General features: G+C 43.9%; 1 protein-coding gene across 2 annotated transcripts in view; it reads right to left on the minus strand.

Annotated features, from left to right (window-relative positions):
• PTGFRN (prostaglandin F2 receptor inhibitor) overlaps positions 1–14,384 on the minus strand; it is an 81,834-nt gene that overhangs the window by 43,471 nt on the left and 23,979 nt on the right. For both annotated transcript variants that reach the window (XM_080801160.1, XM_080801161.1), the window contains exon 2: positions 404–772. In XM_080801160.1, coding sequence (XP_080657286.1) covers positions 404–772 — 369 coding nt within the window. The remainder of the gene's footprint in view (positions 1–403; positions 773–14,384) is intronic.

A 14,384-nucleotide genomic window follows, 5' to 3' on the forward strand; every position in this document is an offset into this window, starting at 1 on the left:
GCTTACCATGGAACTGCTCTGAGGCCTGACACACGCTAACTCACCTTGTCCTCATAACCTTTAAGGGAAGCCCTGTTTCACAGAGGAGGAAGCTGAGGCACGTAACATGCCCGCGGCCACTTGGGGACAAGCGGTAGAGCCAGCAATCAGACTGAGTGCAGGCAACCTGGCTAGAGCTGGGCTCCGCCACCCACGCCAGCCACGGTTGGTTCAGAATCACAGGCAAGAGAAAGGGCCCTCAGAGGGGACCTGGCCTATCCTCTCCTTTCAATCAAGTAAGACACTTCTGTCCACTGGACAGAGGAGGGGGGCAGAGACCCAGAGGATTAGTAAGTTTCTTGACAAAGCAGAGTGGCCGAGAAAAGTCTGGCCCCTATGCGATGACCCCTCCATGAGGATGTACCTTTGACCTGCACTGTATCCTCATAGTTGCCCTGCACGGTGGCATCTGTGCTGGGGGTCGAACATTTGTAGTGGCCCTCGTCTGAGGTCTGGACGTTCTTGATGTGGAGCTCCACAGCATCGTTGGCAGTCCTCCTCAGGACGATCTCGCCCCGCTGCAGGCGTTCACGGTACAGCTGGGCTGCAAAGCCCGCCTCCCAGGTGCTGGCAAGCTCCACGAAGTTGCTCCCCGAAGACGAGAAGCTCCAGTCAAAGTTCTGCTCGCTGGGGCCGTCATAATCACTGACGTTGCAGGGGATGACCAGCTCAGTGCCCACCACCCGCACCAGGCTCCCTGTGGGGACTCTCACCACGCGTCCTCGGCAAAGAGCTGCAATGACAAGAGATAAGAGGTGGGACCTGAGTCATGGAAGGTCATCCTGTTACCAATGTGTCAAACCTGCGGGTGTTCCTGCTCACAGGCTCGTAGCAAAAAAAAAAAAAAAAAAAAAGGGACATCTGGCCAGCTGGGGACAAAAGGGTGTGCTGTCTGGGGCTCAGCAGAAAGAGGGTAAGCCCCTCCCTAGAACCGTGAGCCAGGAATACAACCCTGAAATGAGTGCCTCTCGCGCAACAGTTTCCTAGGATTGGCAGGGAAGAAGACAAGTATTAAAAGTAGGCTAACCATGAACCTGAATAGCTTCTTCCCTCCCGTTACTATTTAACATACCATTGTCACTCAGTGTGATACAGAAGTATTTTAGGGTTGGTGTGAAAGAAAAGGACACAGCTAATCAAGTATTTACATTTTTGCCCACCCTAGATCAACCCTCATCCCTAGAGACCATTCCCCAGGGCTCCTGAGACCTGATTTACAATGATGGATGCCAATTTTTAAACCCTAGAGCAGCCCGCTGATAAAAAGATTTAACTCTGGTTATCTGACATTGCCTATAAATTAATATTAAAATATGACGACTCCACCAAGTATTAATTTTCTATTTTCTGGCTCATTTCCTTCTCTCTACTCTTCACCCTGATCTAAATTCAGAACGAGGATAGGGAAGCACAAAGGGAGACAGTGCCTTGTCTGGCTGGTTGCTGGGCGTTGTTAGGAATGCGGCAGCTTGTGGGGATGATGAGTTCAGGGGACAAAGCCAGTTTACTGGCACTCCCTGCCCCAAGAGCACATACCTCCCAGGCCTCTGATAGGGCCCTAGGGACCCTCACCTGTGCGTCCTTTAAGGGGTCATCTTTGCCATGAACTTCAGTGAGATTTTGTAGTACATTTATTACCTGTGCATAGCATTTCAATTTGGACCAAATGAGCTTGTCTGGCTCCTGCGTGATGTTCTATGAAGAGGTACCGCACGAAGGCAAACAAGGGAAAGCATGGGTTCTGAAATCCAGGAGACTCAAGTTGGTTTTACTTTCTTAAGTCAAAAAGTTCTTTTATTTTGTATTTGAGTAACATAACACAAAATGGAATACCCACATTCCACACATATTCCTTGTACTGGGATGAGGGTCCATTCACTAAGTTTCTCTAAATTAATGTCTTCAATATTAACATCAGGCATAAGCTATGTCAAAAGAAGTATCACTCAGGGAGCCTGAGTGGCTCAGTTGGTTGAGCATCTGACTCTGGAGTTCAGCTCAGATTCTGGTCTCAGGGTTGTGAGATCCAGCTGACATCAGGCTCTGCACTCAGCGCAGAGTCAGCTTGAGTTTTCTCTCTTCCTCTTCCCGTGCCCCTCTCCTGCGCCTGTGTGCTCTCTCTCCCTCTCTCTCAAGATAAATAAATTTAAAAAAAAATTTTTTTTAAGATTTTAAAAAAATTTATCCAAAAGATGGGGCGCCTGGGTGGCTCAGTGGGTTAAAGCCTCTGCCTTCGGCTCAGGTCATGATCTGGGGGTCCTGGGATCGAGCCCCACGTTGGGCTCTCTGCTCAGCAGGGAGCCTGCTTCCCCCACTCTCTCTGCCCGCCTCTCTGCCTACTTGTGATCTCTCTCTCTCTCTGTCAAATAAATAAATATAATCTTTAAAAAAATTTTTTTTTTATCTGAAAGAGACAGAGAGGGAGCACAAGCAGGAGGGAGGGGCAGAGGGAGAAGCAGACTCCACACTGACCAGGAAGCCCAACATGGGGCTCAATCCCAGGACTCTGGGATCGTGACTTGAGCTAAAGGCAGATGTTTAACCGACTGAGCCACCCAGGCACCCCTAAAAGTAAATAAATAAATCTTTAAAAAAATTTTCAAGGGGCATCTGGGTGGCTCAGTTGGTTGAGCATCTGACTCTTGGTTTTAGCTCAGGTCACGATCTCAGAGTCCTAAGATGGAGCCCTGCCTTGACTCTACACACAGCACAGAGTCTGCTTGAGATTCTCTCTCTGCCCCTCCCATTGCCCGAGCACACCCATGCTCTCTCTCTCGAATAAAATCTTAAAAAAAAAAAAAAATCACTCAAAAATTATAGGAATTTTGAAAAATACTCACTGTTTACAAAAACTGAACAAAATCAACACTATGCTAACAATTATAACGGAAGGAAAAGAAAGCATGAAGTCATTAGAAGGACTGGGAAGCGCTCACTCCTGATATGAAGAGGTTATATTTTTATAAGGGAATCAGTTAAGTTTTATACAGGAATCACACACAAAATCGAGTCATTTGCCCAAAAAGTTTAGTTGCAAGAGCAACTATCATGTCAGATTTACCCTCAAGGATACCCTCTGAAGGAGACCAAAGTTTAAATCGGGGAGACTGACCTCTCTCAGCTTTGGCTTCCTCAACTATCCTATGGGGCAAGGAAGATTTACTGAGTTCATGAAAGAAAATGCCTGGCTGAGAGTCTGCCATGTCGTAAGAGCTCAATAAGTTGGGAACTTCTATTATGTCTTTTCAATTTTGTATTTTTATCATTTGTTATGGGTTGAGTTCTGCTCCCCCCGCCAAAACAAAACTCATATGGAGAACTCCTAGCCCCTAGTACCTCAACATGTGACCTGACTGGGGAACGGGGTCCCTGCAGATGTTATCAGTGGTTATTAGACACCATTGGGTCAGGTTATACGAGAAGAGGGTGGGACCCTAATCCAATGACTGGTATCCTTAAAAGGGGGGAAGCCTGCACACAGACAAGCATGCAGGGAGAACACCATGTGAAGATGAAGGCAGGAATGGGGGTGAAGTCTCTACAAGCTAAGGAACATCAAAGACGGCTCACAAACGACCAGGAGCTAGCAGGGAGGCCTGCAATGGATTCCACCCCCCCCCCCGGCCAAGGAAGCCACCCCGCCGACAAGTGGACTGCTCGTCCTTGGAGCTCTGAGAGAGCGCATTTCTGCTGCTGAGGACACCCAGTCAGTGGGTCTTTGTTACAGCAGCCCGAGCAAACGAATATACCATTGTTGCTTGTTTTTCAATGATTTAATTCATTTCTTTTTCAAAGTCTGAGCTGCCATTTGGTGGTTGTGAAATGAATTTATAGCCGTTGTGACCAGCATGTGTGTGTGTGTTAATACAATGAAACAGAAGAGGAAATATTAGAGCCCACCGCATTTAGTAAGGAGTAAATACTCTTTCATTAAATCTTAAGTACATAAAGGTGTGTGTGTACCAGAATATGATGAAAACATTTATCATAATTTGGGTTGGCATAGAAAAGAAAAAGGAAGGTGAACACTTTTTAAAAGCCATCTCTTGTTTCCTCCACCTGTTATCACTTCCCTTGAAAAGGGAAAGCATCCACAGGAGAGAAAGGGTAATAAGCCCAGCATGTGCTCTGAGCATGGGGCTATGGGCCAGCCTGGCCAGGGGCAGTACGAAGAAAAGATGCTGCACCTGGGGTGCCTGGATGGCTCAGTGGGTTAAGCCTCTGCCTTCAGTGCAGGTCATGAACTCGTGTCATGGGATGGAGCCCCGCCTCGGTCTCTCTGCTCAGCGGGGAGCCTGCTTCCCCCTTTCTCTCTCTGCCTGCCTCTCTGCCTACTTGTGATCTCTGTCTGTCAAATAAGTAAATAAAAAATCTTTAAAACAAAACAAAAGATGCTGCACCTGAAAGCACTCTCCTTAAAAACAGAGTGACAACTCAGGCCTGGGGTCATATCTCTTCCTGCAGACAACAGAACCAACCCCAAATACTCTTGCAGAGTAGGGCTGAAACATGCTGCTTCTTTCTTCCTAAGGCAGCTCGGTGCCAACAGGAAAATGCCCATGACCTCACACCTACTACTTCTGACAAACATGCGGCATATGCGTTCCTCAACCGCTCCTCAGCTGGGGCTGACCCTGAATGCCCCAGCCCCAGGGATGGACATGGTCACTCAGGGTCCTCTGGGCTCATTTTTGCTGAAGCTACTGAGAAATTTTCAATTCCTCCCAAATCAGGGTACTATAAAGGTGATTTGCAAAAAAAGAGTCCAAGATGGTTATGTAGGAAAGTACTGAACTCCCCTCCTGCCAAGGACACATGAAATCAACAGCTACATACAGATCATTTCCCTCTGGAAAAAAGATTTGAAAACTAGATGAACTGCTCCCCACAACAAAAGATAAAAAGGACTGCACTGAGATGGATGGGAGAGGCAGGGACAAGGTCCTGCCAACCCCCCCCCCACCCCCAACTGCAGTGACCCACCAGAAGGAAGGATCTCACTGGACAGACACTTCTCCTGGAGGAGTGAGGGGTCACAGTGCCCCATATCAGGCCCTCCAGCCCTTGGGATCTGCATCAGAGAGACGAGCTCCCAAAAACATGTGGCTTAGAAACCCAACAGAGTTGACATCCAAGGAACCCAAGTGCCATAGGAAACTGAGATCCTCCTTTTAAAGGGATCACCTGCAGTCTCACTTTCTGCAGAACCTAGCAAAAAAGCACCAATTTCAAAAGCACCTGGACTGTACGTAAAGGAGATTCATCTGCCGGTCTGGGGGCATTTGCTGGAGGGGTAGGGGACAGTCTGTGCTCTCTCCAGAGCTGGAGGCGCTGGGGGACACCATCTGTAGCTCTCCACCTACCCTGCTAGTGCAGACCAGGTGCTTGGGCACAAGCACCCTCCCACTGCCTCACCAGGTCCAGCAGGGGTGAATGGTTATGGCACCATCCTGCCGCCTTGCTGAGGCTGCATATCTTGGGAGGCTGCAGCAATTCCTGGCTTCCTGGCAGGGGCAAGCGAGCATGAACAATCACAGCATGCTCTCCCTAGCCTTATTACTCCAGTCCGAGAGTGTAGGTGGCAGTTATGACACCCCCTCACCCTCTGGCTGGGGCTGGTGAGCACTCATGGTCATGGCATTCCCCCATCCCCAACTTGGGCCAAAGCAGGCATGCAGACAGGGCCCACTCCTGCTGCACTGCTAAACCCCAGGCACAGTGAGGGCATTTTCCCACTGCCTTTCTGGGGTTGGTGAGTGTGCCCCACCCCTACAAGTCCAGTTGCCCTGCTAAAGTCAGCAGACACGCAGAAACCACACAGCCCCTGGCCCTGGTGGCCAAGGGGGCTGGCGTTCCTGAGCTCCAAGGGACTGTAAGAATCAGAAAAACAGTTCTTAGCAGGCCAACACCTGCAGGGCACTGTACAGACAGCAGACTGAAACACAAGTACCATCTTCCTATGAAAAAGGCCTATTTACTTATCCAGAAGCTTCAGCCTGAAGGACAACCCTCTGGTTTCCAACACATCTAGAGGCTATGAAGGTACTCCCTGGGAATTACCTGTGTATCTCCCAAAGAGATACCATCCCTGTGTACCCCACTGGCCTCACTACAGCCTGATGTGATTATAAGCTACTTTAGAGTCCCAATTTTTGCAACTGTTGCCCAGAGAACACCTGCAAATCTCCTGGTCTGGAGGCCAGCAGGGTCTACAACTGCAGTCCCACAGGACTGTATATATTTACATACTTTAAAAACTGCTGCCTACGGGTCTGGCTTCTAATCAACCTAAAACTAGGTGATAAATGAGATTCGTCCCCTTGGAACACTGACAGGTCTTGGCACACCCTCAACAACAGGGACATATCAAGAATAAATCAGGCTACTCAGACAATCACAAAGGTTCCAGAGACAACCAAGAGCTGGGACAAGGTTGAACAAGAAGGATCATTATCTACAAAGCCACTCCTTCAAGACTGAGAGAGGTAGCCATTTCACCTAATACACAGAAACAGAAAATCAAGCAAAATAAAGAAACAGAGAAATATGTTCCAAACACACACACACACACACACACACACACACACACACACACACATATCCCCAAAAAACCTTGGAAAGAGACCTTAATGATATGGAGACAGTCATCTACCTGATAAAGTATTCAAAGTAATGGTCATAAAGCTGCTTGCCAAACTTGGGAGAAGAATGTATGAACCCAGTGAGAAGTTCAACAAAGATAAGAGTTAAGAAAGTACCAAGCAAGTTGCCTGGGTAAGTTGGTTAAGTATGGAACTCTTGATCTCAGCTCAGGTCTTGATCTCAGGGTCATGAGTTCAAGCCCCATGTTGGCCCAGTGTGGAACCTACTTAAAAAATAAGAAAAAGAAAAGAAAAGAAAACAAGCAAAAGTCACAGAGCTGAAGAATACATTAACTGAACTGAAATATACACTATATGGGCTTAAGAGCAGACTGGATGACACAGAAGAATCAATCAATGAACTGGAAGACAAAGCACTGGAAATCACCCAGACAGAGTGGCAAAAAGAAAAAAATAAAACTAAAAAAATTTTTTAAATGAAGATAAGAGATCTATAGGACACTATCAAGTGGAATAACAATCACATCTTAGGGGTTCCAGAAGGAGGAGAGGCAGAAAAGGGGGCAGAAAACTTACTTTAAGAAATAATGGCTGAAAACTTCCCTAACCTGGAGACAGAAACAGACATTCAGGTCCAGAAAGTCCAGAGAATTTCAAATAAAATAAACCCAAAGAGAGCCACTCCAAGACATATTATAATTAAGATGTCAAAAGTTAAAGATAAAGAGAGAACCTTAAAAGCAGTAAGAGAAAAGCAACTTATCACGTAAAAGGGAAACCTCATAAAGCTATCAGAAGATTTTTCAGCAGAAATTTTGCAGGCCAGAAGAGAGTAGGGGGACATATTCAAAATGCTGAAAAAACTTCCAACCAAGAATATTCTCCTTGGCATGGTTATTGTTCAGAACTGAAGGAGAAGTAGAGTTTCCCAGATAAGCAAAAGCTAAAGGAGTTTATCACATAAACGAGCTTCACACAAAATGTTAAAGGGACTTCTTTAAACTGAAAAGATATGTCACTAATTAACAACAAGAAAACATACAAAAGTAAAAAATCTCACTAGAAAAGGTAAATGTATAATAAAAGTAGTGGATTAACCACTTATAAAGCTACCACAAAAGTTGAAAGACAGAAGTAGTAAAATTAAAATTATGATAATTAGTTAATTAATGCATAAAATAAAAAGAGGTAAAATGTGACATCAAAACCAAAATGTGGGGGGCACCTGGGTAGCTCAGTGGGTTAAGCCTCTGCCTTCGGCTCAGGTCGTGATCCCAGGGTCCTGGGATCGAGCCCCACATCGGGCTCTCTGCTCAGCGGGGAGCCTGCTTCTCCCTCTCTCTCTTTGCCTACCTCTCTGCCTACTTGTGTTCTCTGTCTGTCAAATAAATAAATAAATAATCTTAAAAAAAAAAATGTGGGCCCTGGGGGTAGTAAAAGTGTAGAGTTTTGGAATGTGTTCATATTTAAGTTGCTGTCAATCCAAATAGACTGTTATATACATAGGACAGGAAATATGTACCTCACAGTAACTACAAAGCAGAAACTTATAGTAAACACACAAAAGAAAATGAGAAAGGAATGTAACACTAAAGAAAAAAAATCATACCACAAGGGAAGAGAAAAACAGAAGAGAGGAACTACAAAAACAGCCAGAAAACAATGAACAAAATGGGAAGAAGTACTTGCCTCTCTATAAATGTAAATGTAAATGGACTAAATTCTCCAATCAAAAGGCACAGAGTGGTTGAGTGAATTTTAAGAAACAGGTCTCATCTATACACTGCCTACAAGAGACCCACTTTAGGGCACGCACAGACTAAAGGTAAAGGGATGGGAAAAGATATTCTGTGCAAATGGAAATGAAAAGAAAGCTGGTATAGCTATACTCACATCACACAAAATAAACTTTAAAACAATGACTGTAATAAACAAAAGGGCCACCACATAATGATAAATGGTTCAAGCAAACAAGAAGATGTAACATTTATATATTTTTATGCAATGAACATAGGAGCACCAAAATATTTAAAGCAAATATTAGCAGATGTAAAGAGGGAAACTGACAGCAATACAATCAGAGGAGAGGACTCTAACACCCCACTTACATCAGTAGATAGATCACCTAGACTGATAATCGATAAGGAACATCAGCTTTAAACAACACATTATTGGGCCAGTTGGACTTAACAGATATATAGAACATTCCACCCAAAAGCAGTAAAATACACATTCTTCTCTTGTGCAAATGGAATATTCTCCAGGACAGCTCACATGTTAGGCCATGCAATAAGTCTCAATAAATTCAGAAAGACTGAAATAAATCATATCGAGCACCTTTCCCAACCACAATGCTATGAAACTAGAAATTAATTACAAAAAGAAATCTAAAAAAAAAACAACCACAAATACATGGAGATTAAACAACATGCTACTGAACATCACTGGATCAACAAAGATATCAAAAGAAGAAAAAAATACCTAGAAAAAAACGAACAGAAATGGTATACCAAAATCAATGGGATACAACAAAGTGGTTCTAAGAGGTAAATTCATAGCAATGCAGGCCTACCTCAAGAAATAGGAGAAATATCAAATAAGCAATCTAACTTTATGCCTAAAGTAACTAGAAAAAGGAGAACAAAAGAAGCCCAAAGTTAGTAGATGAAAGGAAATAATAAAGATCATAAGTGGAAATAAATGGAATAAAGACTAAAAAGAGAAAAAAAATCAATGAAGCTAAGAACTTTGAGAAGATAAACAAAATTCTTTAATAAACAAAGCTGACAAGTCTTCAGCTGGACTCACCAAGAAAAAAAGAGGAATCAAATAAATAGAAATGAAAGAGAAGTTACAACTGATACCACAGAACAAAGGATAATGAGGCTATTGTGAGCAAATATATGCCAACAAATTGGACAACCTAGAAGAAATGGATCAAGTCCTAGAAACATTCAATCTTCTAAGACTGAATCAGGAGGAAATAGAAAATCTGAAAGGACTGATTACTAGTAAGGAGATTGAATCAGTAATCAAAAACTTCCTAACAAATTAAAGTCCATGACCAGATGGCTTCTCTGGTCAAAGAAGCTTTAATACCTATCCTTCACAAACTCTTCCAAAAAACTGAAGAGGAGGGAATCCTTCTAAATTCATTTTATGAGGCCAACATTCCCCCGATACCAAAACCAGACACCACCGCAATAAAAAACAATGAAAACTACAGGCAAATATCCTGATGAACACAGATGCTAAAATCCTCAATAAAACATTAGCCAACTGAATTCAACAATATATTAAATGGATCGCACAGCATTCACACACACACACACACCATTATATACTACCAACAGTACATTAAATGGATCACCACCGTCAAGTGGAATTTATTCCAGGGAGCAAGGCTAGTTCAATACCCACAAATCAATCAATATGATACACTGTATTAATAAAATGAAACATAAAAATCATATGATCATCCCAATATATGTAGATAAAGCATTTGACAAAATTCAACATCCATTTATGTAAGCATTAAACCACCAAGCTCCTAGAAGAAAACACAGGTGGTAAGCTTCTTGACATTGGTCTTAATGATGTTTTTTGGAGGATCTGACTTCAAAGGCATGGGCAACAGAAGCAAAAATACACAAATGGGACTACATCAAAATAAAATTCTCCTGCACAACAAAAATAACCACCAACAACATGGAAAGGCAACATACTGAACAGAAGATATTTGCAAATCATATATCCAATAAGGAGTTAATATCCAAAACATATAAAAGACTCATACAATAACAAAAAAAGCCCAAACAATCTGATTTAAAAAGGGGTACAAAATCTGCATAGACATTTTTCTAAAGAAAATCATATAGATAGATGCTCAAGATCCATGATGATCAGGGAAATGCAAATCAAAACAACAATCAGATAATCACCTTAAATATGAAAGAATGGGTATTATCAAAAAGAGAAGAAATAAGTGTTGGCAAGGATGTGCAGAAAAGGACCCTTCGTGCACTGTTGGTGGGAATGTAAATTGTTGCAGCCACTGTGGGAAACAGTACTGAGGTCCCTCAAAAAAATTAAGCAGTTTCACTTCTGGGTATCTACCTGACCTTGAGGGATAGTATCCTGCTAAATGAAAGAAATCAGACAGAAAAAGACAAATACCATATGATTTCACTTATACGTGGAATCTAAAAAACAAAGCAATCAAACAAAACCCAGACTCCAAGACACAGAGAACAGACTGGTGGTTGACTGGTGGGGAGTTGGGGGAGGTGAAAAGGCTGAAGGGGATCAAGAAGCACAAACTTCCAGTTATAAAATAAAAATGTCATGGGGATATACATGTGGGGAATACAGTCAATAGTATTGTATTAACTCTGTGTGTTAACAGATGGTAACTAGACTTATTGAGGTGATCATTTTACGATATATACAAAGGTTGAATCACCACTCCGGACGCACCCGAAACAAATCTGATACTTTCTGTCAATTACACTTCAATTTAAAAAAAGAGAGAGAGATGATTTGCTCTGAAGCTGCACTTGGGCAGCCCTCCTGACTTGGGTGAGGAGGCCATCTAGAGCGAAGAGAGCCAGGCCAGCACCTGGACCAGAGAGGTGGAATGAACGTGACCTAGTGACCCAACAGCGTCACACGAGCCACGGGATCCAGCCACACCATTTTATCATTCCACTCACACATACACAGGGGCACACGTTTCAGTTTCTTGCTATTCCTCTCCTGCCCACTTACATTCCTTTGGTGAATTTCTGTCACTGGCAACCCAGGGCCTGAAATAACACGGCTATCCAGCCCTGAAGCCGACCTCACCAGAGTTCACAAAGGAAATACATAATCTCTTTTTTCCGTTTAATTTTAGCCATGAGCAGACAATTCTGCATCTCCCTGAGAGACCTTTCAGAAGGAACTGTCACGGGGGGAGACCCTTCAGAGAGTGTGGCCTGCTGCTTAACCTCCATGGGGCCCATGTTCCTCATCTGTGAAGCGGAGACAGCAGTAACCCCCACCCCCAGACTGTGCACCCTCACCACAGAACCCTGCGCAGGAACGAGCTGTAGCTAGCTATCTGCTTTGCAGACTGTACCAGAATAACCTGATCACAAGCCCTGCACTCTGCTTTCTTGGCAAGGTTGACAAAGGAATTCCCTAATGTGTAAATCTTGTCGATTCCTGTCCCCTTGTCAGGAAGTCGACCAGGGTTAACAAGCTGCTCACAGCGCCCTAGGCGGGAGCCCATGGCCTTTATAAGGTCTCTCTCTCTCTCCTTAGTGATCCGAGCTTTGGAACCTGACCCAGCCCCTAGTCTCAGCCCTGTAATCCTTTCTCCAAATGGCTGCCAAAATCATCTTTTTAACACACAAATCATATGTCAGTTCCCTGGTCAAGGTCTGTAATGGCTCCTCATCACCTCCAGGATACAATTAATCTTCCCAGCAGCCCCCACGCGATCACCCCAGTTCGAGCCAACAACCCTCTCACCTGAATGATTACAGCCTCCCAAACCGGCCTCTGGCTCCCCGCTCGCGCCCTCCACTCCCAACATGGCAGCCAGTGCGCTATTTTAAACACTTAAGCTCCATTATGTCATCACCCTGCTGCACACTCACCAATAGCTCCTCACCTCAGGAAAAAACCCAAGCCCACAGAGGCCTCACAGGACCCGGCCCTCTGTTTCCAGAACCTCCTGCTCCTCTCTCACCTAGTCAGCCATGCTTTCCCCCTATTTCTGGAACAAGCCAGATCCACTCCCCCCTCGGGGCCCTTACACATTCCCTGAGTCGGAACACACTCCCCCTGCAGGATCCCTCCCGATCTTTATTCCTGGGTCAGCCTCCTACATGCATGCACGTGCGCGCGCGCGCGCACACACACACACGCACGCGTGCACGCATGCACGTTCTTGCACGGCCAAGTTTTCTTATCCCATATCACTAATACACTTATGGGTATTTGTGTACGTTTACTATTATTGTCCATCTCTCCTTACTAGACTGTGAGTTCTACAAGAGCAGTGCTTTTGATTTGCTTTGTTCACAGCTGAATTCCAGTGCCTAGAACGGGGCCTGGTACATAGCAGTTGTTCGGTAAATATTTGCTTAATGATGGAATTAAAGACCTACAAGATCATTCACAGTCTGGTCCACAGCGACCCCCTCATCTCCTCCCATTCTCCCACCCTCTAAAGTTTACCCTCCAACAAAACAAATGGCCCTTCACATTCTGGAAATGCCCTGCTTTCTTTCCCACGGCCCCTGCTGCTGTGTCTCCTTCACCTGAGGAGCCCCTCATGCCCCCGCAAGAAACTGCTCCAGCACCACCTCCTCTATGAAGCCTTCCACATCTCTCCTGGGATCACTTGGGTGCTCCTGCCTCCATGTTCCAACTCAACCTGCAAAAATCCCTCTAAAACTGACTATGTTATCGTGCCACTGGGAAAAGTAAAGCAGGTAGGAACAGATGCTTGAAAGATCAAATTCTAATCTAAAAAGATATAAACCCAAGCAGTGTCTTGCATGCAGAACAGAGATGTCTCCTCATCCGTACAAATCAAGATTTAAAATTTTGGTAACAGAATTTCAACTTGCTATGAGCAGTCTGGTATTCAGCACAGATTTCCCTTAATATTGTTAAATAACAGCTAATAATATTTTTAAGTAAATAGAACTTGTAAAATATTAAAAGCATATGGCTCTTTTCAAATCAAAAAGAGTATCTGCATAGCCACCCATTGCCAATTTTTGTCAAAACCTCTTGTAACAGTTGATAACTGAGGGGAACAAGAACGAAATTTTCCTCTGGTTTTCCAAATCATACCAGTATTTCAAATTAGGAGCCCCAGACCCTTAAAAGTAACCAAACTGTATTAATTTAGCTCTCCAAAAGTATGTCTTTTCTAAGTAACAATTTTAAATTGTGGTTTCATTTGTTTTTAGGGGTCAATATAAGAAAGTTTCATATGAAAAGCATTTTTTTTTAAGATTTCACTTATTTATTTGACAGCAAGAGAGGCAACACAAGCAGGGGGAGTGGGAGAGGGAGAAGGAGGCTTCCCACTGAGCAGGGAGCCTGATGCGGGGCTTGATCCCAGGACCCTGGGATCATGACCTGAGCTGAAGGCAGACACTTAACAACTGAGCCTTCCGGGCACTCCATGAAAAAGCATTTCTCTATCAGCCTTAAAAGTACTATTGGGGACACAAGAATCCATATGATAAAATGCCCTCAAAATTTCAGTACCAGGAAAAAAATACCTATTGAAGGACCACTGTACATCCTTTCCCCAGAAAACAAGAAGTACGTGGGTATCTCCTACATTCATGCCAGTTAGCATAGCCCCAGAGTACCTCTGAAACTCAAGACAAAATAAGGACACTCTAATATCACATCTGGGCAGTGGTACGAAGGCTTCTAGGCCAAATGCATTAGCACTCCCAATTCCTAAGTGGCCCAGCACCACATCCCAATGCCCTGATTAGACCCTTATAGATAAGTCTCAGCATCTTCTACTGTCTCCTAACTCCTGTTTTAAAAAAAAAAAAATTTCCCTAAGCCTACCAAAAAAGCCCAAAAACAAAACTAAACTAAACAAAAAAACCCTATGTAATCATTACTGCTAACTTTATCTCCTTTTTCTATCCCAACTTCCAAGTCCTGTTCCCCAACTTAATAAAATTCATGAGTCATTTGTACCTTAGCTTCAAGACTAGT

Source organism: Martes martes (assembly GCF_963455335.1).
Source record: "Martes martes genome assembly, chromosome: 4".
In the NCBI taxonomy this organism is placed as follows: Eukaryota; Metazoa; Chordata; class Mammalia; order Carnivora; family Mustelidae; genus Martes; species Martes martes.